At 34.0% G+C, this 24728-nt stretch overlaps 1 protein-coding gene across 1 annotated transcript in view; it reads left to right on the top strand.

Moving 5' to 3' along the window:
- The first annotated feature begins 9643 nt into the window (after window positions 1-9643).
- Window positions 9644-24728, top strand: part of LOC107596277 (tropomyosin alpha-1 chain-like) — a 16848-nt gene continuing 1763 nt past the window's right edge. The window contains exons 1-8 of the mRNA XM_016286973.1: window positions 9644-10015; window positions 12841-12966; window positions 17547-17593; window positions 17671-17848; window positions 19506-19507; window positions 22395-22470; window positions 23886-23948; window positions 24089-24158. Of these exons, the coding sequence (XP_016142459.1) occupies window positions 9902-10015; window positions 12841-12966; window positions 17547-17593; window positions 17671-17848; window positions 19506-19507; window positions 22395-22470; window positions 23886-23948; window positions 24089-24158 (676 nt within the window). The 5' untranslated portion in view covers window positions 9644-9901. The remainder of the gene's footprint in view (window positions 10016-12840; window positions 12967-17546; window positions 17594-17670; window positions 17849-19505; window positions 19508-22394; window positions 22471-23885; window positions 23949-24088; window positions 24159-24728) is intronic.

Genomic DNA, 24728 nt, shown 5'->3' with positions numbered 1-24728 from the left:
TATCTAATTTGCATATTAAAGTGCTGTTGGTACAGCATGTTGAAAAAAGAAGTTTAATGATGTGAGTAGTAATTGGCCAGATTTTCATTGATATATAATTTTTTTTCCTATTCAATTCTTTTGTCTCCCAAAATGTCTAATAAACATGCTTTTAGTCCTGGTGTCCTCTACAGTGGACATGTATGAAATCATGTCCTGTTTCATAACAGGAAGTCATATTTTGATTTGAAACCCCATAACATTTTCCTGAGATGTTGATTTATGACAAACAATTTGAAAATTAAATTGATTTAAATTGAAATGACAAAATATTATCATATTTCCATAAGGATGTACAATTGTATCACTAAATTAATGTCAGCCATTTTTAAAAACCAAGGAGAGGGAGTGTTCTCGGTGAAACATCCAATCATTTGGTATCTCTGGAAAGCCCTGAATGTGCTCTGTACAGGACATCCAGACTGAACACTGTGACATGTGAGGTCTCAGAGAAATTCACTCAAATACAATAGCCTAGTGGGCAATGTGCCAACATATAGTGCAGTTGCGAGCCGGGCGTCCCGAGTTCGAATCCCCTCTTGGACCTTTCCCAAACACTGTGACATGTGAGGTCTCAGAGAAATTCACTCAAATATAATGTCCACTACAGAGGCAAAAACTCCATAGCTGGGTCTCAGGAGGATATGCAGATAAAATTAAGAAGTTTTTATTATTATTATTAATTAATTATCGTTATTTATTGCACTTATTTGGGCTGTCTTTGTAACATTTCAAATTATAAAATTAATAAGCATTAATAAAAACTTTCTACACTCTTTTAACCATTTTTATGAACACATACTATATGATTCCCTGAAGTATCATATAAACACATGGTATATAAATATTATCATATGATAAGCAGTTTCACAAGATTATAAGCAAAGACCCAATAAATCAAATAATGAATTATTGTTGACTATTCTTCGTGCACTATAGCGCCCCCTGTTGACAAGTGAAAGCACTTCTTTCATGTCGTGTGTCATCTATTCCAGATCTCACCACTAGAGGGCGTTGACAAATCATTCCGTGAAAGAGTCACCAAGACTTTTGACACCTGACTCAGGAAAAACTCATTTATACATGGCAATGGACTATAAAGTTTAACATATTTTTTAAAAAACATGTTTATTCTTTGGAATGAATGTATGGTTTTGTCAGTTACTGTCGGTGACAATAGCCTAGTGGGCAATGTGCCAACATATAGTGCAGTTGCGAGCCGGGCGTCCCGAGTTCGAATCCCCTCTTGGACCTTTCCCGATCCTGCCTCTCTCTCCTACTTTGCTTCCTGTCACTGCTATACTGTCCTAGAAGAATCAAAATAAAAAAAAAATGATTAAAAAGAGCATGTCTGGCTGAATGAATGAAGTATGAATTATACGTTTTATCATGCGTTTTTAAAATTTTATTTCTGCATTATTAATTATTATCTATTATCAGTGTTATTATAGCTAATTAAAAATAAAACCATAAAAAACATTCCTGTTGCTTGAAATTAAATAAATGTAGCCTAAACTAAAATAAAAAAGCTTTATTTATGACCAAGCAAAATGTATTTTTTCATTTAGTTTAACTTGATGTACAAAAAATGAATGAATAAACCAAAACTAAAATAAAAATTAAACTTTATAGACGTTTAAATAAAACATAAACTAATAAAATGACAAAAACACACAACAAAATAACTAAAAATGCCACTAAAATTAAAATGTTAAATATAAAATAAAAACGAACTCAAAATATTGATAAAAACTATATGAGTATCTCAGTGATACTAAAACAACACTGGCCATTATGTGTAATTTATTTTTTTTAATATTCACATATTACATTACGTTCTGTCATATCACAGAATATAAATCTAGAATAAATTGAAGCCCATCTGACTTTACAGGGATAGTTCATCCAAAAATCAAAGTCCGCTCATCATTTACTGACCCTTAGGTTGTTTAAAAACAATAATGCTCTTTTTCTTTAATGAAAAATGAAATAAATGCTTGGGGAAATGCTGAGCTTTTCCATCAAATAAAAAGGGCCAGTTCATTTTTGCATGTACTGTTCCTTTAAGAGTGTGAACTAATGAACTCTACTTGATCAGAGGTCTGCAGTTTTGAATGTAATACTGGCCAATATACCTTCTTGATGCCAGAATGTTGCTGTAATATGTGGAATATGATGAAATGTGACACTGAGCTGCTGGAATTCTGGAATGTCGTTTAGTTTTCCTTCAGGTCCTGTTCCAGTCATCTAGGAGATTGTTTTATGACTTTGAAATGTCATCTTACTGCTTCACATAAACAAATGCAGCATTCCATCCAGACTGAAACTCTATTTCATCTCTATTTCTGTGATACATTATTATTTGAAAAGAAGATGATATTAGACAGATGAAAAGGAGAACAAAAAAGAGGTGGTTTCCAAATGCAGCTGCCGTGTCAATGCAATAAAACCTGAAACATTTACTCACTTCAGCAAATGTACATATTTGGGTGAACTATTCCTTTAAGAAAGTCAATATGGTGGATTTTGATTTCACGTTTACTTATTTTTAATCAGTGTTTTATTTAAACATGTAACATTGTAGCCATTGTGAGATCAGCTTTCTTATAATAACCGTCTCACTGAATTACATTCAGCTCTTTTGCATTCTGTCAAAATCCTTCGAGGTCTGATGTATTTGGCTGAAGACATCTGCCAGACCTCATCAGCAGCATCACTATCAAATCTCATGACTTACACGTCCAGCTAATGTAATATGAACTCCTGTGCCGTTCTCAATGAGTGACTCACGGTCTACAGCAGGACCACAACTACCTCCAAAACCCCTTAAAAGGGTTTATCTAGACTAGAAAACACTCTCAGGTCATGATCTCTAAATCATCTAGAGCAGAAGCAGGAATACAGGGCTGGAGGATGAATGAGAGAGTGTCTGTCTCTCTCCTCCCTGAGGTCTCAGACGGCTCGATCTGTCTCTTTATGGCTCTTTGGCTCGTTTCAGCAGGTCTCTCAGTAACGACCCTCAAAAGACGGCTTGATTTAATGCTGTCTGATTTACTCTTCTGCTATTAGAAGCTCTCCAAGAATTACCATGGTAACCAAAGTGTCTGTCAAAACAACATGGTTACAGCAATTGTAAAATCACCATTAATTTATATGAGTTCTAAATGTGTCTGTCATTTTATTTATTTAGGACATTTATCACCAATACCAAATTACATTTTTTTTTTATTAATATTATTACTTTTATTTATTTATTTGTTTGTTTGTTTTTCAACTCTGAAGACTATGGTGTTCTTTATTTTTTTTTGCAATATTATTATTTATATATATATATAGGACATTTATCACCAATGCCAAATTAACCAAAAATAAATAAAATGTATTATTATTATTATTATTATTTTATTTATTTTTTTTACTCTGAAGACTGTGGTATTTCTTTTATTTTTTTAAATATATATATATATTTTTATTTTGCAAGGGAGGAAATAATGCAATTTCAGTCATTCTAAAATTCAGCAACAGTTCAAAATTTGAGGTTTTGAAAGAAGACTTTAATGCTCACCAAAGCTGCATTTATTTAATCAAAAATATAGAAAAAAATAGCATATTGTGAAATATTATTCTAATTTAAAATAACTGTTTTCTATGTGAATATATTGTAAAATGTAATTTATTTCTGTGATGTGCAGCTGTATTTTCAGCATCATTCCTCCAGTCTTCAGTGTCACATGATCTTCAGAAATCAGTCTAATATGCTGATTTGCTGCTCAAGAAACATTTCTGATTATTATCAATGCTGAAAACAGTTGTGCTGCTTCATATCTTTGTGGAAACTGTGATACATTGTATTTTCCAGGATTTTATTGATGAACGTAAAGTTCAAAAGAACAGAATTTATTTGAAATAGAAATCTTTTGTAACATCATAAATGTCTTTACTGTCACTTTTGATCAATTTAATGCATCCTTGATTAATAAAGTATTAATTTCTTTTTTAAAACAAATCTCCCAGACTTTGAATGCTAGCATAGTTCCACAAATTCTGCCTGTATTTGAGGTATTTTTCAAATACTACTGCATCTCCTTAATAAGCATCACAGGGTTCCTGAGACGCCAGGATAAATGAGTCTCACATTCTGAACATGTTATTAGCAGTGTGGGACTTCACGGACGGTCTTAAGTTGTTCCTCAGCCTTGAAGCAGCGACAGAGAAACACAGTCACCCTTGAACTTTAAATGTGGTTGTGAATGAGGGATGTCGAGGATCGGAGGCTCCTCTGGTTTCAGTGGAAGCGCATGAGCTCACAGATATAATAAGCTGCTGTTGAATGTGAAGCTTTAAACACATTCAACAACAACAACTCATATTGGACTTCTCGTAGCTCGACTAACATAGTGCTGGACAAATACAGCTTGAACGGACTGGGGAAGTTACTTTAGATTTAAGCATCTGTCAGATGGACTGAGGACATAACTTATGGAAGTAGCTGATGATTTAGTTATTTATGCATATGCTGTATTATAAGCGACAGAAATTATGTAAAGGAAAATGATTACATTTGAACAGAAACAACAGCTAAACATAATGTGCCTGTCAGGGACCTTTGGAGGCCCAAAGTATAAAAGTGGCACATGGAACAAGGCTTTAAATAGGGCTGTGCTCAAAATATCAATACAGCAATATACTGTGCATATTGTATATATTAATATACAAGAATATAATTCCTTGCTGATACGCGTAACGATACGCATGCTTCTGTATTGATACAGCAGCAAATGCAGTGATGCACTTTTGAAAAATTTAAATGTTAAAGATTTTTTTCTTTGCACCTCTTAATAACTCTGGAATTAGAAACGGAATTGTATTACTGATATTATAATATTGTTGTTGTTGTTTTATTATTATTATTATTACTGAGTTTACAAGGTATGGTGGTTTTGCTGTTGCTGATGTAGAAAAAAATATTTCTGTCATATTTAAAAAAGAATTCTATTCAAATCCTGTTCTGAATGTATTCATATTTTGAATGATTGATAAGTATAATTCGGAGGATGAGGAAATCAGTATAAGCCTGTTTTACCAGTGTTGTGATCATTATTTTTAAGGCACTCTACGGTTTTTAAATAAACACTGTAATAATAATAGTATGAATTGTTTTTAGTCAGATAACATAAAAAAGTTATATTATTTTATTTTAATTTTAGTTAAAGGTTTAGTGCTTTTCTCTTTTTTTATTAGTTTTATATTTATATACAGATATGTATATACATGAATATAGTTTTTCTAAATTTTTTGTTTCATTTTCAGTTTTGGTTTAATATATCAGCTTAAGCTAAATGAAAATGAGAAATGCTTCCTTGCCAACTAGCTCAATGTGAATACATACAGTACATACATATACATACATATTTTATTTGATTGCAGTTAGCGCTGATTTTATTTCAAGTAATGAAAATCTTTTTTTATGGTTTTAGTTGTAGTTTTTGTTGGCTGTAATAACCCTGAGTGTTTCTGGTGAGTGCTTGCTGTCAGTGTTGGGCTTCATTCTCAGGACCTCAGCCATGTTCTTGACTCACAGTATCAAATCAGTCTATTCCCAAGGTGCCCACATGCTTTTTTGGGGTGTTTTTACCATAATAGGGCATGAGGAGATGTAGATGCACTTCCTGTGGGAGGATCTTTTTTCCTTTCAGTGATACAACTACATTCTCTTTCTCTCTCACACACTCTCTATCCACTGTGTTTCTATCATTTGTCCTTCTTGCAGTTTCTCAAATGTGTTTATTTAAATCAAGAAAACCTTGAGGAGGTGCACTGTGTGTCCACGCATAGCATGCAACAATAACAGCAGGCAATAAATGTGCTTTTTCCAAGCTGCATGGAAGAAATTAAAGATTAAACATTAAAAGTTAACGTTTAAAGTCACCCCTCTCTATACAAAACCAATAGAGTAAGACGTTTGAAAGATGTCTCTTCTGCTCACCAAGGCTGCATTTATTTGATTAAAAATACAGTAAAAACAGTAATGTTGTGAAATATTTTTACAATTTAAAATAGCTGTTTTCTATGTGAATATATTATAAACTATAATTTATTTCTGTGATGCGCAGCTGTATTTTCAGCATCATTCCTCCAGTCTTCAGTGTCACATGATCTTCAGAAATCAGTATAATATGCCGATTTGCTGCTCGAGAAACATTTCTGATTATGATCAATGTTGAAAACAGTTTATATGTTTGTAGAAACTGTGTTACATTTTATTTTTCGGGATTCTTTGATGAACATAAAGTACAGAAGAACTTATTTGCATTTATTTGAAATATAAATCATTTGTAACATTATAAATGTCTTTACTGTCACTTTTGATCATTTTCAAGAAAACCTTGAGGAGGTGCACTGTGTGTCCACGCATAGCATGCAACAATAACAGCAGGCAATAAATGTGCTTTTTCCAAGCTGCATGGAAGAAATTAAAGATTAAACATTAAAAGTTAACGTTTAAAGTCACCCCTCTCTATACAAAACCAATAGAGTAAGACGTTTGAAAGATGTCTCTTCTGCTCACCAAGGCTGCATTTATTTGATTAAAAATACAGTAAAAACAGTAATGTTGTGAAATATTTTTACAATTTAAAATAGCTGTTTTCTATGTGAATATATTATAAACTATAATTTATTTCTGTGATGCGCAGCTGTATTTTCAGCATCATTCCTCCAGTCTTCAGTGTCACATGATCTTCAGAAATCAGTATAATATGCCGATTTGCTGCTCGAGAAACATTTCTGATTATGATCAATGTTGAAAACAGTTTATATGTTTGTAGAAACTGTGTTACATTTTATTTTTCGGGATTCTTTGATGAATATAAAGTACAGAAGAACAGCATTTATTTGAAATATAAATCATTTGTAACATTATAAATGTCTTTACTGTCACTTTTGATCATTTTAATGCATCATTGCAGAATAAAAGTATTCATTTCTTAAAAAAAAAAAAAATCTTACTCCGTTCAAACTTTTAAACAGTAGTATATATATATATTATTTAAGCTACTGAACCTCTAAGCAATCAAATGTTTCATCATGAGACTCTTGTACTGGAGCAGATCTGTCACTCATTGCTGCTGGATTACCACAGTTGTTGTGTTTTGTGTTGCACAAGGCTTTTAAAAATGTTATCATTCATTAGTGACTGTATTTTAAGACCCAGCAGCTGTTAGGTTTCCCCAGACTGGAGAAAGTCCATCATCATAACTCTCACCTGTCTGAGCTGAGACCCTCTAGACCCTCCAGACCATTGCCATCATCTGCCCCATGATCATTGGTAAATATCCTCTCCTGTTTAATGTCAGATATGTCATTCTCAAAACTGAAGAGTGATGCAGATTTGATGCATTTAAGGAATAATGTACAGCCAGTCATTATTTCAAAATGAACCCTGGTTTTGAAAATAGGATGATCAGGATGAGTGTCTCGTATCATCCTGAAAATATTTATTTTGTCATAATGACTGACTCATTAGACATGGTCATGCTAATTATATAGCAAATTACCATTTAAATAAATCAATAAATAGACATGGAATATTGATCTGAGTTGATTATGTGAGAATAAAGAGAGTATAGAGAGATACTAAAGACATTAAGCACAGCTACTAAATCATCAGTTGCCTGGGACAATTCATATTCATTCTATTATTCAGAATAAATATCTATAAAGTATTAGCTGTATATCAGTCCTGTGTGAATAATGGGGTCATTCCTCATGAACACAGCAGCAAACAATTCAGATTTGCGCAAGCATTCTCATCTCAGACTTTTCCTTGGCTCTGAATTCAGCTTTTTCCATTTTGTCCTTTTTTTCCACTTCCTCTCAAGCAGCCAGACTAACCCTGCTATTAACACTGAATCAAACACATGACTGTAGATCAAACTGCATGAGAACATCCAGGAAACTCTACTGGTTGGGAAGATGACAATGATTTTTTTAAATAATTTTTTTTTAAATTTATTTAATAATATGTAAAATGTATTTATATCCAATTACATTTAAAATGATAACTTTTTATAATATTAAATTAAAGTCTAAAATTTTACATGAGATTTTTGTCCAAAATGTGCATGTTTTGTTTTTAAATGAACATTTAATAATACATTATATGTAATATATAAATTACATCCCATTGTCACTGTAAAAAAGAAATTCGTAAAATTTACGGTAAAAAAACAGCAGCTGTGGTTGCCAGAATTTTACCGTAAAAAATACGGTAGCAATGTTTTAGGTTTTACGGTTTTAACTTAAACTTACAGTTAAATACCGTAATTTCATTAACTGATATAATGTTAATATACCAACCTATTGAAGTACTGAAATCTGTTTTGTAGCTTTGTAATACACTGATAACCACCAAATGCAGGAGGTGATGAGAAAGTCACATGATGAACCAAAGCCCATCACAAGCAGCTTTTAAATAATAACATATATAGAAGGTGCACAGTGTCATTCACACAAACACTAAACACCATCACGGTAACACACATGACACCGAAATAATGCAATAAACATTCATTTAACAACATTAGGTGTAACACACAACCCTAATATACAAAACTGATAAGAAAAAAATAAGAAGAAACAGTTATTTCAACAAAAAAACATCAAATTTGAAATGTAACGCAGGGAATTCTGGGAATGTCAATTTACGGTTATTCACTGTAAATTATACGGTCTTTTTCACTTCCAAAAACTGTATACTACCGTAAAATGACATGTAATGTCCAATACAGTTTTTCACCGTATATAGTAGGGGAATTTACTGGCAGATATTACCATTTACCAGGTTTTTACTGTAGCATTTTTACGATCTTTTACCATTAAATTCACGGTCATTTATATTTTTTAATAATACAATTTTTTTTTTGTGTTACATTAAATTTTGTTTACATATTTAAATGTTCTAAATTAATTATTTAATAATAGATTATATAAACTATATCCCCTTGTGCATTTATTTATTTTAACCACATAGAGTTTTTTGTGCTAAATTAATTTTTTTGTTTACATATTTAAATGTTCTAAATTAAATATGTTTTAATTAATTAATCCATTACGAAACTAACCACATAGATATTTGAGACATTTTGTGATATTTCTGATTGAAACAGGACACTCAATGATGAAAAATACAGTGTGAGTTATATTATTTATTATATTGATTAAATCATGACAAATGTGGGTTAAATACCAGAATGTTGATAAAAGAGACTGATGAGGAAATTCATTTTAGAATCAGAGCAAGTGACTGTAATTTGATAAACCACTAAGACACTTTTGTACATTGTTATTTTTTGTGTGCATTGATATATCATTCAAACTAAGACCAGGACTGTGTTTTGAGGAAATAAACAGGGTCAGTTTGACTTGTTTAATGAGGCATGCATGCGGAGCCACTAAACCCTCTGAAGCACATCTTGCTTCATGTACTCGCTCCAAATAAGGGAATCGGCTGACTTTGAGATGTTCTGTGGGTAAAAGGTTTGCTTGAGGAGGGGGAGCTGCACATTTCGGTTCTTGTGTGTGTGTGTGTGTGTGTTGAGGAAGGGGTTCATACAGGGGAGGAGGAGGCCACCAGGGAAAGAGACTCATCTCCTCCACCTCAGGTTTAAACCATCGACAGGAGCGTCTCGTTTCAGTGTGGACTCTCTCCCTCCCTCTCTCTGGTGTCACTCGACCTCCTCATCTGACGAGGAAAAGCGCTGTGATTCCTCTCTCTCTGTCTGACTTTGCTCTAGATCCCGGCGCTCTCGGTTTCCTCTTCGTTCTCTCTCAGGTAAGAAACTCCAAGAGCAGATAGAGCAGAATGGAGGCCATTAAGAAGAAGATGCAGATGCTGAAGCTGGATAAGGAGAACGCAATCGACCGGGCAGAGCAAGCCGAGTCTGATAAGAAGGCAGCAGAAGACAAGTGCAAACAGGTGAGACACGCATGTGAGACTGATGACTAGAACTGATGGAGAGTTCAGTGAGACGATCCTTACAGAAAGAGCTTGTGGTGCCATTGTACAGTGATGCTATCAGATGGTTTTACTTTCATATATGTTATTTAAAAGTTTTGACACTTTACTGAAATTAAATTTTTCATGATTTTTTAAATGTTTTACTCTTAAGACTACTATTTAACTGCTTAAAATTTGTTTTGTATTGGAAAAAAATCTAAAATCTATGTTGTTACTTTAATTAATATAATAATTAATATAAAAATATATAGCTTTAATTAAAGTAACAACATAGATTTTAGATTTTTTCCAATTTCTGATTGAAACTGGATACTATAAATTGGAGGAAAATATAAATTGTGTTTTTTTTTTTACAAAACTAAGATTATTATTATTATTGTTATTTTAAATAAGGAAAGTTACAAACAAGTGTCCAGTGCAGTGTTCTTTCTTCAGTAGTTTAAATGCATCCCAGGATGAAACTCATGAAGTTGGCTGATGAATGTTCAGAGTGAATAGTGCTACGTTTTGATCATTACATCATTCCTAGACTTCCATTTGTGTTATTTCAGTTTTATCACATTACTGTTGTTCTAAAATGTGGATAAACTGGCCAGTTTACCTGAATTCACCCTATGTAACATGCTTAAATTAGGGACCTACACCTATAAAGTTCCAATGTTTTTATGTATGTATGTATTTATTTATTATATTTTATTTTATTTCATTTTTGCAGTGATGCCATTGAAGAACCATGTTGGTTCTTTCAGTGAACAGTTCACTTTCTTCTAAGTGTGAAGAACATTCTAATAATCTAAAGAACCTTTTTCCACTATAAACAACCTTTTTTTCTGTGGAATGGAGAGATTCCATGGATATCAAAGGTTCTTCATGAAACCATCAGTGCAAACCTTTATTTTTAAGAGTGTAGCAGCCAAAGAAATCTCTAAATGTAAATAATTCTCTATATTTTTTGCAATATTGCATTTGACTAAGGGAAACGGAAGGAGGGAGGATTGGTTCCCAGACATTCTGGGCATCCGCGAGGATAGTGAGGGCTATAGGGAGCACAGGAATAATCCAGAATTATATATATGCCATATGCCAGCTGTTTCTCTGTGTTTGGAGTTGTTTACGGCTCTCTGGAGTGCAGCATCTCACAAATCTCTCAACATCCCCAAACATTCCAGAGATACAACATGTCTGAATTCTAAACATTTTCATTTCCGTCAGTGAGCTAATCTTTACATGGATGCCTGGAAATGTTTGAGTTTGCCTATTCCATGTCAAAATCCTTACTACAGTCGTTTAATAGCCTTAACCTTCCATGTGATCTTGCCCTTCCACATAAGGTTCTTTATATAATAAGGTTTGTATTTAGATTTAGATTTGTAAAATGTTCTTCACAAAGACAAAAGTGGTTCTTATAGGAACTGTTCACTGAAAGGTTCTTTGGGGAACCAAAAATGGTTCTTCTATGGCAGGGATCCTCAAATCTGGCCCACGAGATCCACTTCCCTGCAGAGTTTAGGTCTAACCCTAATCAAACACACCTGAGCATGCTAATCAATGTCTTCAGGATCATTAGAAAATCACAGCTAGGTGAGTTTGATCAGGGTTGGAGCTAAACTCTGCAGCGCATTGGCCCTCCAGGGCAAGATTTGAGGAACCCTGTTCTATGGCATCACCTCTTTTGGAAACTTTATTTTTAAGAGTGAATATTTTTGCATTTAATTATTTTTCTTTATTGATAATTTTGACTAGTTACATATTTAAGTGTGATTATCTTTTTAACTATTTATGTTTATGTTATTTACTTTAACTCTGATCGTTGTATGCAGAATAGCAAGTTTTTGGGAGAAAAAAGGTCAAAATTGCATGTGCAATTCTGCACATTACAATGGAAATAAATAAAATAATTACAAAATGACATATTATGCAGAATGTAAGTGTTGATGATCAGAAGATTCCAGATTCTAGAATTAGAATCACACAAACAGAATTCCAGCTCAGTGATATGGACAAACACAGATCCGCTGCACATACATGTGTCAGATGGAACAGATCCTGTCAGTCTGACATATTCACACGTCAGTGATGTTTGAGCTTCAGCTGTGCAGACAGACGTCTCTGAGGACACGCGCATTGATCACAGTTTAATAATGCTGAGCTGTCTGATCATATTTATGGCATCGTTAGTGCAGATGGACTGTTAGCATGATCTGAAAATACACACGGCTCTCAAAACACTCACACACACAGGTTTGTTTTTGTGAAAAGTGGGGACATCCCATAGGCGTAATGGTTATTATACTGTACAGACCGCATATTCTATTGCCCTACACCAACCCTACCCCTAAACCTACCCCTCACAGGAGACTTTGTGCTATTTCAGATTTTCAATACACTCGTTTTGAAAAGTGGGGACATGGGGTAATGTCCTGAAAAGTCACCTTCTCCTTGTAATACCTGTCATACCTTTGTCATTATACAAATTGATGTCCTCATTTGTCACAAAAACGCACACACACACACACAGTACTGCCTCACCGAACCCTGCTGAAAGGCCTATGAAGATTAGACATTGATGTATGATATCACTTCATCTATCTATCTATCTATCTATCTATCTATCTATCTATCTATCTATCTATCTATCTATCTATCTATCTATCTATCTATCTATCTATCTATCTATCTATCTATCTATCTATCTATCTATCTATCTCCCTGTCTGTCTGTCTGTCTGTCGTTCTGTCGTTCTATCTATCTGTTAATCTTATGTTCTGTTATTGGTTTTTTAGCTAGAAGACGAGTTGCTTGCTCTGCAGAAGAAACTGAAAGGAACTGAAGATGAGCTGGACAAATATTCAGAAGCTCTCAAAGACGCTCAGGAGAAGCTGGAGCTGTCTGAGAAAAAGGCGACAGACGTGAGTATTCAAGCATTAGACACTGTTTATACAGATAAAATAATTTTTCTTCAATAGGACGTCAGTTTTCGGTTAAACACCATCATCAAAATCAAAAATGGATGTGATTGTAATAATGAGTCCCTTGCTGCTTTCAAATGCATGAGGCACCAGTAAATCTTGGCACCTGGTCAGGATGGTAAGGTTCAGACAGATTGTTCTCATTCCAACAACAAAAATGCTTTAATCATAGTGGGAGCATGTCAGCAGCCCCATGTGGAAAAAAATGGGAGGAAAAAGTTTCCCCGCATTCCTTTTCGGCTACCGCTGACAGCCTTGCATAAATGTCTTTCCCACTCATTCTGTTACCGGACGACCCAAAGACGTCAAACGTCTTCAGTGTGCAATTTTCTAGCAAGGCTTACTTGAACTCATCAGCTTTTTTTTTCTTTTTTAACAAAACAACCTCGGAAAGCTGTGGAATCCGGGCTCACATGCAGAGGAAATGGATATTTAGGGTGAAAGCTACCTCTGAAACCCACAGGGAGAAAATCCAGACCGCAAAGCATGAGAGCGGAGCTGCACAACCGAGAAACATTATAAAAAACTGTCTGGACGTGACGTCCACCGTCCCAGAGCTGCATTCTTTTATCGTATATTATATAGCAGTGTATATATATAGTGGTCCTTAACGTAAGGCCAGGGGGTCCGTATAAAGTATGAATTTTTGTGACATGTTCCCATGAAAGAAAAATCCACTATAGCTGATGATATGGCCAAATCTGGACAAGTCAACTAACTTGAATTATACTTGACTACATTTGGTCCTCACAAAGACACAAATGATACATAGATGAGTCAGTGTTGTTCTGGGGGTCCTTGAGGATGGTTCTGAATTGGACTGGGGTCCGGTACGCCAAAAGGTTGAGATTCACTGGTATATAGCATAGTACAAATAATTAAAACTCATTAAACCCTACCATTAAAACACTTTTATTGAGCAAGGATGCGTTAAATTGATTAAAAGTGACAGTAACGACATATATGAAGTTACAAAATATTTATATTTCAAATAAATGCTATTCTTTTTAACTTTCTATTCCTCAAAGAATCCTGAAAAAAGTATCAACGTTTCCACAAAAATATTTGTTAGCACAGCTGCTAACAACATAATAATCAGAAATGTTTCTTGAGCAGCAAATCAGCATATTAGAATGATTTCTGAAGATCATGTGACACTGAAGACTGGAGTAATGATGCTGAAAATACAGCTGCGCATCACAGAAATAAATTAGAGTTTAGCATATATTCAAATAGAAAGCAGTTCTTTTAAATTGTAATAATATTTCATAATATTACTGTTTTTACTGTATTTTTGATCAAATAAATGCAAAAAAAAAATCTTTCCAAATATTATTCCAAACTTTATATATTATATTTACAGTACATTTACACGATGCATTTGGCAGATGCTTATATCCGCTGCATGTTTTCATTGCATGGAAATTGAAGATAAATGCCAAAACACAGACAACAGTTTAAAGTCATCCAAGAAGCTTGACGACAAAAGATGCCTCCTTTTGTCAATAACAGAATGCATTGTTTTAAATATAAATATTGTTTCAAATATTTAATGCTAAAATTTTAGATAAAAACAGTTGTTTTCCTATTTTACCCAATATTTGTTATGCTGATTAAAATATGACGCCATTAGCTTGGCAACATCCAAACCTTTATTCAGTTATGTTGGAATTGAAATGATGCTGCCTTAGTAAGTAGACAGCAAGGCAGCTCAGGCTTTGGAACAGAAATATTATTTTTATCTTTAGATGAACTATTTCTTTTAGATTATAAATAAGCAGTCTGAATACTGACTTAGCCCAAGCTATAAAAATACTGAAAGTTTGTTTCTATTTCATTATGTGGACAAAAAAAAAAAAGATGTTCTTAAATTAGATCATTACAGCACCGTCTCACAATTTGTGTAATATTTCTATACAAGGCAACAGTATAGGTCTGTGCAGAGCATGAAGTTCACTTCATTCCTTTCTTTTCACTCACAATCACACACACACACACACACACACACACAGACACACGCACAGCCCAGGAATGTGAGGAATTCAACTAAGCAAACAATAAACCTTCAGCTCTTGAATCTAATGAATCCAACTCTTCTGCTGGGGGAAACACACACACACACACACACACTCAAGCATTTGCAAAATACTCCCGCACATGCTGGAATTCACTGAATGGAATACAAATGGTATTGTGATAGCGTTATGTCATTTATTAGGCAGTGAACTGTTTCAAAAAAGTTGAGTCACTCAAGGCTTTGCATCTCTTAACCATGGTAAAATCACCTCGAACTGTTTCTTTTTCCAAAATGGTGGGTAAAGCACTATGATAAAACAAATTAATGCATTTATTAAAGGGGTCATATGATGTTGCTAAAAAGAACATTATTTTGTGTATTTGGTGTAATGAAATGTGTTTATGCGGTTTAAGCTTCATAAAACACATTATTTTCCACATACTGTACATTATTGTTTCTCCTCTATGCCCCGCCTTTCTGAAACACGTAGATTTTTACAAAGCTCATCGGTCTGAAAAGCGAGGTGTGCTCTGATTGGCCAGCTATCCAGTGCGTTGTGATTGGCCGAATACCTGAAGCGTGAGACGGAAATGTTACGCTCTTACCATATTGTGATGCCTTGTCCCGGCCAGAGTGACGAGACAAAAACATGAAAACCCATTATAAACGACCGGCATTGTAGTCTACTCTCCCAGGATCAGGAAACAGTCCTCCATAAAATGTGCTGCACACATCTGAATATTTGGGTTGAAGTGTTCTGGAACAGTGTTGTAAATACAACTTAACCACTGATTTGTAGTCGTGTCCTCTTTTGGAAGACCAAACAAAGTAGTTTCGTTTTCACAACGAAACACACAGCGCCTTCACGACATGGCGGCGGCAGCAACAACAATACTACAGCGAGACTAAAAGTTACGCCTTCTTTCTTTGCGTGAACATTTGGGCGGCGTTATGCAAATCTTCCCCCACAGTGACGTAGACATGTGGGGGCGTGTTAGAACAAGCCGTTTTAGGTAGGCGTGCTTGACTCTTAACTTTTATAAAGAATATCTCTTTGGATTTGAGACTTTAGTCTTTGCAACTTTACAGATCTTCTTTATGCACCAAGAGCTTGTAACACTCCAAAGAGAAAGGAAAAATTTAAATCGCACCATTTGACCCCTTTAATAATAAGTGGAGTAAACAATTTTTCTGGCAAGTAATGCAGTTCATTAGCCTGACTATATATGCTGCCATACAATGGTGCATTAATATAAAATGGGCACTCATTGGTGTGTGTTTAGCACATTAGTTCTTCCAGTGTGGCTCAAGCAATCAGAATGCGGAGTCAGAACTATCTTTTTATATACATTAACTGAGCCAGACAATAGATGTATTTCTGCTTGGATGTTGTGAGAATGTGTTTCCAAGCACAGCGTATGAAATTCATCAGCATGCAGTCAGATTGTGCCACCCCATAACTGCTGTGAGAGGGCCAATAATTACAACAGCACGTCCTGCTCAAGAATATGTGCTGAAGAACACATGGAGACCCTTACAGTGTGTATGAAGAAGCTGTTGAAGTATTTGAGCTGCATGTGCATGTGTGAATACTCAGGTGGAGATCTGCTTAAAAATATTGTATACATGTTTGTTTGTGTGTCTACCTATAAATTACAGATGTGTGTGATTTTAAATATGATATAAAATAGGTTGGCATGTCATGGGCATAATTTTTTTTGTTTTGTTTGAGGCTAACAAGTTGGTATATAAGCACTACAACAACTGTCTGACTCGCTAAGCATGTTAACTCACATCATGATAGTTAGTCTGTATTTAACTTGTTTTTCGTTTGTTTTTGAAAAAAAAAAGCTTCTTTAAAAATCACATTTAGGATCTGATTTTTTGACATTTATTGTGTAACAATACATTAAAATTGGCCATCATTTATATATATGTATGTGTGTGTGTATTTAGCATAAATAAATATATATGTGTTTAGCATATATAAAATGCTAATTACTATATAAATTAAAATACAATTATATATGCCTATATATTTGTCATGATTGCTATGCAATCTGCCTTAGAAAGACAATTGAGCCATTTCGAAGTAAAATGCAAATTTAAATTGTCTGTCATTTCCACCACATAATGCTATTAAACTTCATGATAATGTGATATGATGGTGTAGAAAGTGCTGTAATGTGCATGACGTTTCAGAAAAATTACAGAATTTTCATGTGATGCATGTAATGTTCACTGTTTAACACTATTAGTGAATAAATGCATTAAACTAGTGTGAAAAGTAGTCGTTTATTTCCCGAGCACAGATGATTTTACGCACTCATATCTCAACATTGCTGCAATCACACATGGTCATTCATATAAGAAACACCAAATAAGTCAGCACATAATAGCAGCAGAAGTCAAACAGGAACACCACCCCCTGATGTCATCTGAAACCCGCATCTTCTTCCTGGGATTGGACTTCTTTTTTTGCGCATTCCTGCCCTTTTTCCAGAATTCCTCATTCTGCGGCTCCGCGAATTCGAGACGCGCAATTGGAAAGTTTGCGACAGTTTTGAGACGCACAGAAGTTGCTCCAAATCTGCGGTCTTGATTTCTTTATAAATTCGCTTTTGCAGCCGGATTCTGCCTCTAGATCGCTCGGGTGGTTTGTGTGAAGGTTTGGGGATGTCTGTGAAGTCTTTAGACGCCGTGAAGAGGAAGATCCAGAGTCTGCAGCAGCAGGCGGACGATGCGCATGACGGAGCGCAGTTTCTGCAGACGCAGCTGGACAATGAACGAGACCTGCGGGAGAGAGTGAGGAAACCTTCTTACCTTCCCATCCTCTTTCTTTCTCTGCTGCTTCTGTCTGATGCCTTTCTCTCGTTTCTGTGCACGCTGAACAGAAGACCGGGGCTAGTTGTCACACTTTCGTGAATGTGTCTCATGGTATTGTAGCGTGATGCTGCACCGGGGCATGTTGTCACGCTGCATGTGCATCGCACTAAAAGTCCAGTTGCACAATCTGATAAATTTTTTTTGTGAATCTCATCTTCAAAGCAATTTTTTTTTTACTAAAAGTCCAGTTGCACAAATGTTTTAACGGTGGTTAAAATCAAAGTATTTTTTGTGAATTTTATCATCAAAGCAAAAATTGTAATAGGTGAGAACGGGGCTAGTTCTCACATTGAATATTGAATATGGATATTATTCAGATTATATGTAATTTGGCGCCATAGCGGGGCATGTTGTCACTACAACAGTGAATTTTTGCCTTTTAATAGTTCATTATTTATACCCATAACTCAAATAATAAGCACAAAACAAAATATAACATACAGAAATGTCAAAGCATTGCTTGGCTAACAAATATTGTGATGAATAAATTGTAGGCTATAACATTTAAAACACGTGACGACTTAAATATCGTTGTTTTAACAACACATTTTATGGTTTAAATTAAAAGCTACCTTCATGAAGGTTTAGAAACCCCTGCTAGAGAAAACAAGCATTTGTGTAATCAAGGCAAAATGTCACTTGTGTTTTATATTTTGTAATTTTATGTAATTTTCGTTTTCATTTATTTCTGGTGGGTTTAGTTCATTTTTTTAATTATATTTTTTTAAATGAATGGTTTTGTGTTTCATAATTGCTTTACTGTTTACATTTAGCTGAAAACGATGTTGTTGAAGAAGGCTGTTATATGCAAATAAGTGTCAATAAGCAGCAGGCTTCCGTTGTGACAACTTGCCCCATAGTGTGACAACATGCCCCTCTTTAGTTAACCTGTGTTAAATGAACATTTTTGTTAATTTTGTGTAATATATAACAGAATTACATATATTATATTTATAAAATATATAATAAAGATGTATTAAGTTATTTATTATATATATAATATTAAATATTTTGTGCTGTTATATAATATTTAGTATAATATAAAAAATGTATTTAATAATATATGATTTTTTTTTAAATAATTTTATTTTTATTTTAAAATATATTTTTTATTTTGATATAATATATAATGTATATATACTATCTAATTATTACATAATTATTAAATAATAATATATATATATAATATTACAATAGTATTAATATTTGTATAATATAATTTATAAGTCTAATTCTAATTGATATAATATTTTTATAATATAATGAGTATAATATAATATTTGTATAATATAATTAAAATATTACTTTATTTTATTATAATTATTATAATTGTTATTATTATTAAAATATATTTTATTATTTATTTTAAATATTAAAATATTTTGTATAATGTATATAATATATATAAATAATATATTATATATTATATATATATAAATATATATATATAACATTATACATATATGTTATAATATATATAAATATAGATTTGATATATTATATAATATATGACAATTTATAATATTACATTTTATATTAATTTGTAATGAATTTAGAATATGTTTGGTTTTTTAAGAGGTAAAACTGACCTCTAATATAGCAGCCCAGCAGCCCCTTTCCTGGAAACCGCTGTCGGACAGTTAGTCTGGGACATGACGTTCTTCACATTCTCACTTCCTGTCTTATTTGTTGCAGTCTGCTTTCACCCAACATGTGTCTCTTAGAAAAACATGACCCAGATGCCTTTTCTTCCATATACAGTAGCTTTGGAAAGCAGATCCAAAACATCAGCAGATGCAATGGTCTGAAATGACTGTACTGCAGGAGACTCAAAGCTCAGTCTGTGATCTGGTTCCTCATCTCAGCTGAAATGAGACACATTTATGCTCACCAGTAAAGCATCAGCAGTTATTTAATTGATCGGCTATTCCTCCTATCTGTGTGTCTGTGGAGCAGCACACAGGGTTAATTCAAAGTATAATATTGATATTTGTGCATTAAAAACCAAGAAGCTGTTTTCCAGGCAGCTTTGCCACTTTTAAAGACTCATAATGGCATGATAATCAGATGCATGTTTGAGCACCTTATAAGGCTGAGGCCCACTATGTACTGTGTAATAGGAAGTGAGCGTGGCCAGAGGAAAACTCTCATTCAAACGAGTGAATCTGAAAGAATCTGCTTCACATGTGCTTAGATTTCTCTTTGTGTGTTAAAACTACTGGTTTCTTAGAGTTTAAACAGTTATTTTACCTAAAAATGAAAGTTTTCTCCCTTAGTATCAGTTTTTATTAGTATTTTGAATTTGTTTTTGTTTTTATTTTTATATTTTTGTTTTCATTTTATTCTTAGTTAAAGGTGGGGTAAGTGATTTCTGGTAGCCAATGTTGACATTTGAAATCACCAAAACAAACATACCCCCACCCCAAAAGGGTCTCGCCCCTATTTTGATAGCTCCGCCCCACACATACGTACGCAACCCAGGCAACGATTAGTTCTGTGAAACAAAGAAAAACCAATGTTACACCATGTCTACACCGGACGTGAGTGGCGCGTGCGACAAAATACTATAGAACTCATTATAATCAGTGATGCTGTCTACACCATAGATATATGTACACATATGGCACGACACGACAAATCCCAGACAGAAAACTGCTGCTGCGTTCTATTCATGATGTATTGACACAAATTTCAAATGATTTTCAACGCTCGCTTTGTCGCGTCCAGTGTACTAGACAGACTTTAGCTGCTGTGGCGCAGACATTGACAACTCTACAAAGCACTACAAGTGCGTCGATATGAACACTCGTTTAAGTGGCGTACACACTGGTAAATTTGACTGCATATCACATTTTTGAAATGATCGAATGTAGCTGATCAATCTCAGGGGCTTGGGCTGGGTCCGCTAGGCATACTTGTCTCCGTGCTCGTGCTGGAGCTGGTTCACTTATGTTGGTGCTCGTGCTGGGGCTGGTGTTGGATGCCTATTTTGTAAAGTATTTGCTGGGATGGGCATTTTAAAAAATCTGAAATTTGCTTTTGCGCCATTATCTCCTTGTATTAAAGTTAATCTTGTTCTCATTCTGTACAGTTCATGTCTGATACCACGCGCTAGCGTCACGTGTTCATGAGGATTAGGCTAATCATCCCATATAGAAAACATCACAAGTAAAATTAATCATGTTTATAAAGATAAACATGGGATTATTATAGCCCACTTACAATTTACATTTCAGAGATCATTACAAATAAATTATTAAATGTTAAAACTGAATAAATTTAAATGAACAAACTTGCCATTGCATTTGCAACCATGTGAAAACAGGGGGTGCTGCAGCCCCCTCAGCACCCCTACTTCCCACGTCCCTGGAATTGCGAGATGTAGACTTGCAATTGCGAGAAAAAAAGAGTCAGAATTGCAAAATTCTGTCGCAATTACCTTTTTTATTTTTATCCAGCGGCGGAAACAAAATTCCATAATTTTTACTCATTTATTTACTTCGAACAAAAAAAACTTCATTTTTTTTAATAATGTAAACTTGTATCAGTATGGGTTTGTGGCCTGCTGGAAAATCCAGTTTGAAGTTTACATGCAACTGAGTTCAAAACCCATTTTACTTAATATTTTATAAACATGAATATAAAATGAGAAACTTGGGTCCATTTTTATTTAATGTTGCCTTTAAATTGGTTTCTTGTTGATTCAGTCTGGTTGTAAAACCTATATTAATGATGTGAAAATTAATGATTACACCGCATAAAATGATTTTCTTAGTATTTTTGTCTTGTTTTCTAGTACAAATGTCTAAAAATTCTTGAATCAAGCAAAATAACTTCAGATATTATGCAACAGGCTCATTCGAAATACATGCCTCTAATGTCTTGTTTTCTGAATAATTTATCAAAAGGTTGTTAGTTTTTCCTTAAAACAAGAACAAATATCTGCCCAGGGGATAGGATTATTAAAATGATTTTAATTCAAAGGGAAAACAATTATTGATACATTTTTCAGAAAACAAGACTTGATATCTCAAGTCATTTTGTTTCTCAGGTAAAATGATCTTGATTTAAAAGAATGTTTAGATATTTGTACTGGAAAACAAGACAAAAATACTAAGTAAGAAAATTATTTTTTTTTGCAGTGCATCACTGTATGATCAATACTGAAATGCAGAAAACTAGCTGCAAGCACAATAACACTTGATATTATTAAAATACTTGGTCAGGAACTCCCATTCAAGCGGTCAAGTTCTTTATTGGCATTGTTGGATGAAGAACCTTTCATTTCCATGCAACCTTTTATATTCCACAAAAGGGTTTTTTTTTAATAGTGGAAAAAAGTTCTTTAGATTATTCAAATGTTCTTCACACTAAGAAAAAACGTGGTTCTTTTAGAAACTGTTCACTGAAAGGTTCTTTGGGGAACCAAAAACTGTTCTAAACTTTTGAATCTGTGTTTTTACAGTAAAGGTGGAGATTTGGAGGAAGAACTGAAAAACGTAACCAACAATCTCAAGTCCATAGAAGCTCAGTCGGATAAGGTGAGTCAACTGACCGATGACCCATAATTCCACCGAGCAGAATTCATTTCTGTGTTAATTGTTCATAACACATTCTGATCTAAGCTGTTTGTTGAACTGAATGTGATGATGCATGTAAGTGCTGATTTGCACAGAAACTGGTTCTGCTAGTGTTTCATGAATGAGGCCAATTGTACTGAACATGAAGGAACTAGAACGCAGGAGTCTGGGAAATCTGATTCATCTTAGCGAACAAGTGCCTTTAGAAGGTTCATTACAGTGAGCTGGTTCAAAAAAAAAGTGTTACATGTGTTACATGAAGCTCCTGCACTTTAGTAGGAAATCAAATGTTTGCTAAATACTGTTGTTATTAATTACTATATTTCAAATGCAATTATATAATTTAAGGTGTTTTTATAAAACATGGAGGATTATAAAATAAACGGCTTTAATGGCTTTAGTGTGGTTTGATTGACTTGTAGTCTAGCGAACAACTTTTCAAAAGCATAATTTGACTGTAATTGAACTAAAAACAACTAATCAAACACACAGTTAGAAATGGTTAGTTGTATTTCGTAATAAACTACTTTTAGTTTATTGTCCTAATGCACAATATAAATGCTTTTATATACAGTGGGTACGGAAAGTATTCAGACCCCCTTACATTTTTCACTCTTTGTTATATTGCAGCATAAGTATAATCAGTATAATCAAACACAGCTGGACTCAAATGAAGGTGTAGAACCATCTCAAGGATGATCAGAAGAAATGGACAGCACCTGAGTTAAATATATGAGTGTCACAGCAAAAGGTCTGAATACTTAGGACCATGTGATATTTCAGTTTTTCTTTTTTAATAAATCTGCAAAAATGTCAACAATTCTGTGTTTTTCTGTCAATATGGGGTGCTGTGTGTACATTAATGAGGAAAAGAAATTAACTTAAATGATTTTAGCAAATGGCTGCAATATAACAAAGAGTGAAGAATTTAAGGGGGTCTGAATACTTTCCGTACCCACTGTATATCATATTACCATTTATATTAGGACAGTAAATTAATAGGCTTATGAACTTTTTAATGTGAGAATAAAATGCATCTAATTTATTTTTTCAAATTCTATGCAAATTCATCCACCTCTGGGTAATATGGCTAATAAAACAATATATTAGTGTTTGTTCAATGTTAAATCACACTTGTGCTGTTTATTTATATACAAAATTATAAACTTTTCTATTCCGTTCTAGTATTTTTTATTGCTGGGTCTGTGCATTTCATGATAATATCAATGCATTTCAATACTTTTAACATTTTATTTAACGTAAGCCATGCTGGTACCATGTTGGCACTTGATGTCCAGTGTGAAATCTGAGACCTGAAGAAAGACCAGTTGAGAACCAGTGATCTAAATAACCTTTTGCATGTCTTCTGTCTGTAGTATTCGGAGAAAGAGGACAAGTACGAAGATGAGATCAAAGTTCTCACTGATAGACTGAAAGAGGTGAGTGAGTTTAACCTAAAGCAGCTGTTCATTCTAATAGTTTTGCATGCAAGTCTTTCCTTCGTAGGTCAGATGCGTGACATTCAAGCCATTCTCTGAGCTTTTCAAATCCTTTTTTCTCTCTACGTTTTCCCCCGTAGATTGAGACTCGTGCTGAGTTTGCAGAAAGGTCGGTGGCCAAACTGGAAAAGACCATCGATGGCCTCGAGGGTAAGCTGTGATTGGGTCCTGAGGAATTCTAGCTGATGAGGTCACTAACACCGTCAGCTGCATTAGCCTTTGTCTCTTATGACCGTGTGCAGCGGCTTTATTTCTCTTTTCATTGTACTGAAAGAACAGAGCTAACGGTGTTAGGATCTTTAGCCTGTTTGACTCGTCTTTTTAAAACGTTTTTGCAAACACTTGGAGAAGATGAGTTGAAGCCGAATCGAACTTGTTTCATAATTGATGAACTTCGCAACATTGACACTGTTATTGAACTAAATTGAAAGAACAATGAACTAAATTTGGCTGAATAATGACACTATCTTCTGTAGAGCTCTTTATAGCTGAAATTAAATTTAATTAGTTTCATAATTGATTAATACTAAATAAAATGTTATAATAATATGCAGTATCTCACAGAAGTGAGTACACCCCTCACATTTTTGTAAATATTTTATTATATCTTTTCATGTGACAACACTGAAGAAATGACACTTTGCTACAATGTAAAGTAGTGAGTGTACAGCTTGTATAACAGTGTACATTTGCTGTCCCCTCAAAATAACTCAACACACA

Source organism: Sinocyclocheilus grahami, unplaced genomic scaffold (genome assembly GCF_001515645.1).
Source record: "Sinocyclocheilus grahami isolate Dianchi unplaced genomic scaffold, SAMN03320097.WGS_v1.1 scaffold216.1, whole genome shotgun sequence".
NCBI classification, from domain to species: domain Eukaryota; kingdom Metazoa; phylum Chordata; class Actinopteri; order Cypriniformes; family Cyprinidae; genus Sinocyclocheilus; species Sinocyclocheilus grahami.
The sequence above is the reverse complement of the archived record's forward strand: the minus strand, read 5'-3'. Positions and strand labels throughout refer to the sequence as shown.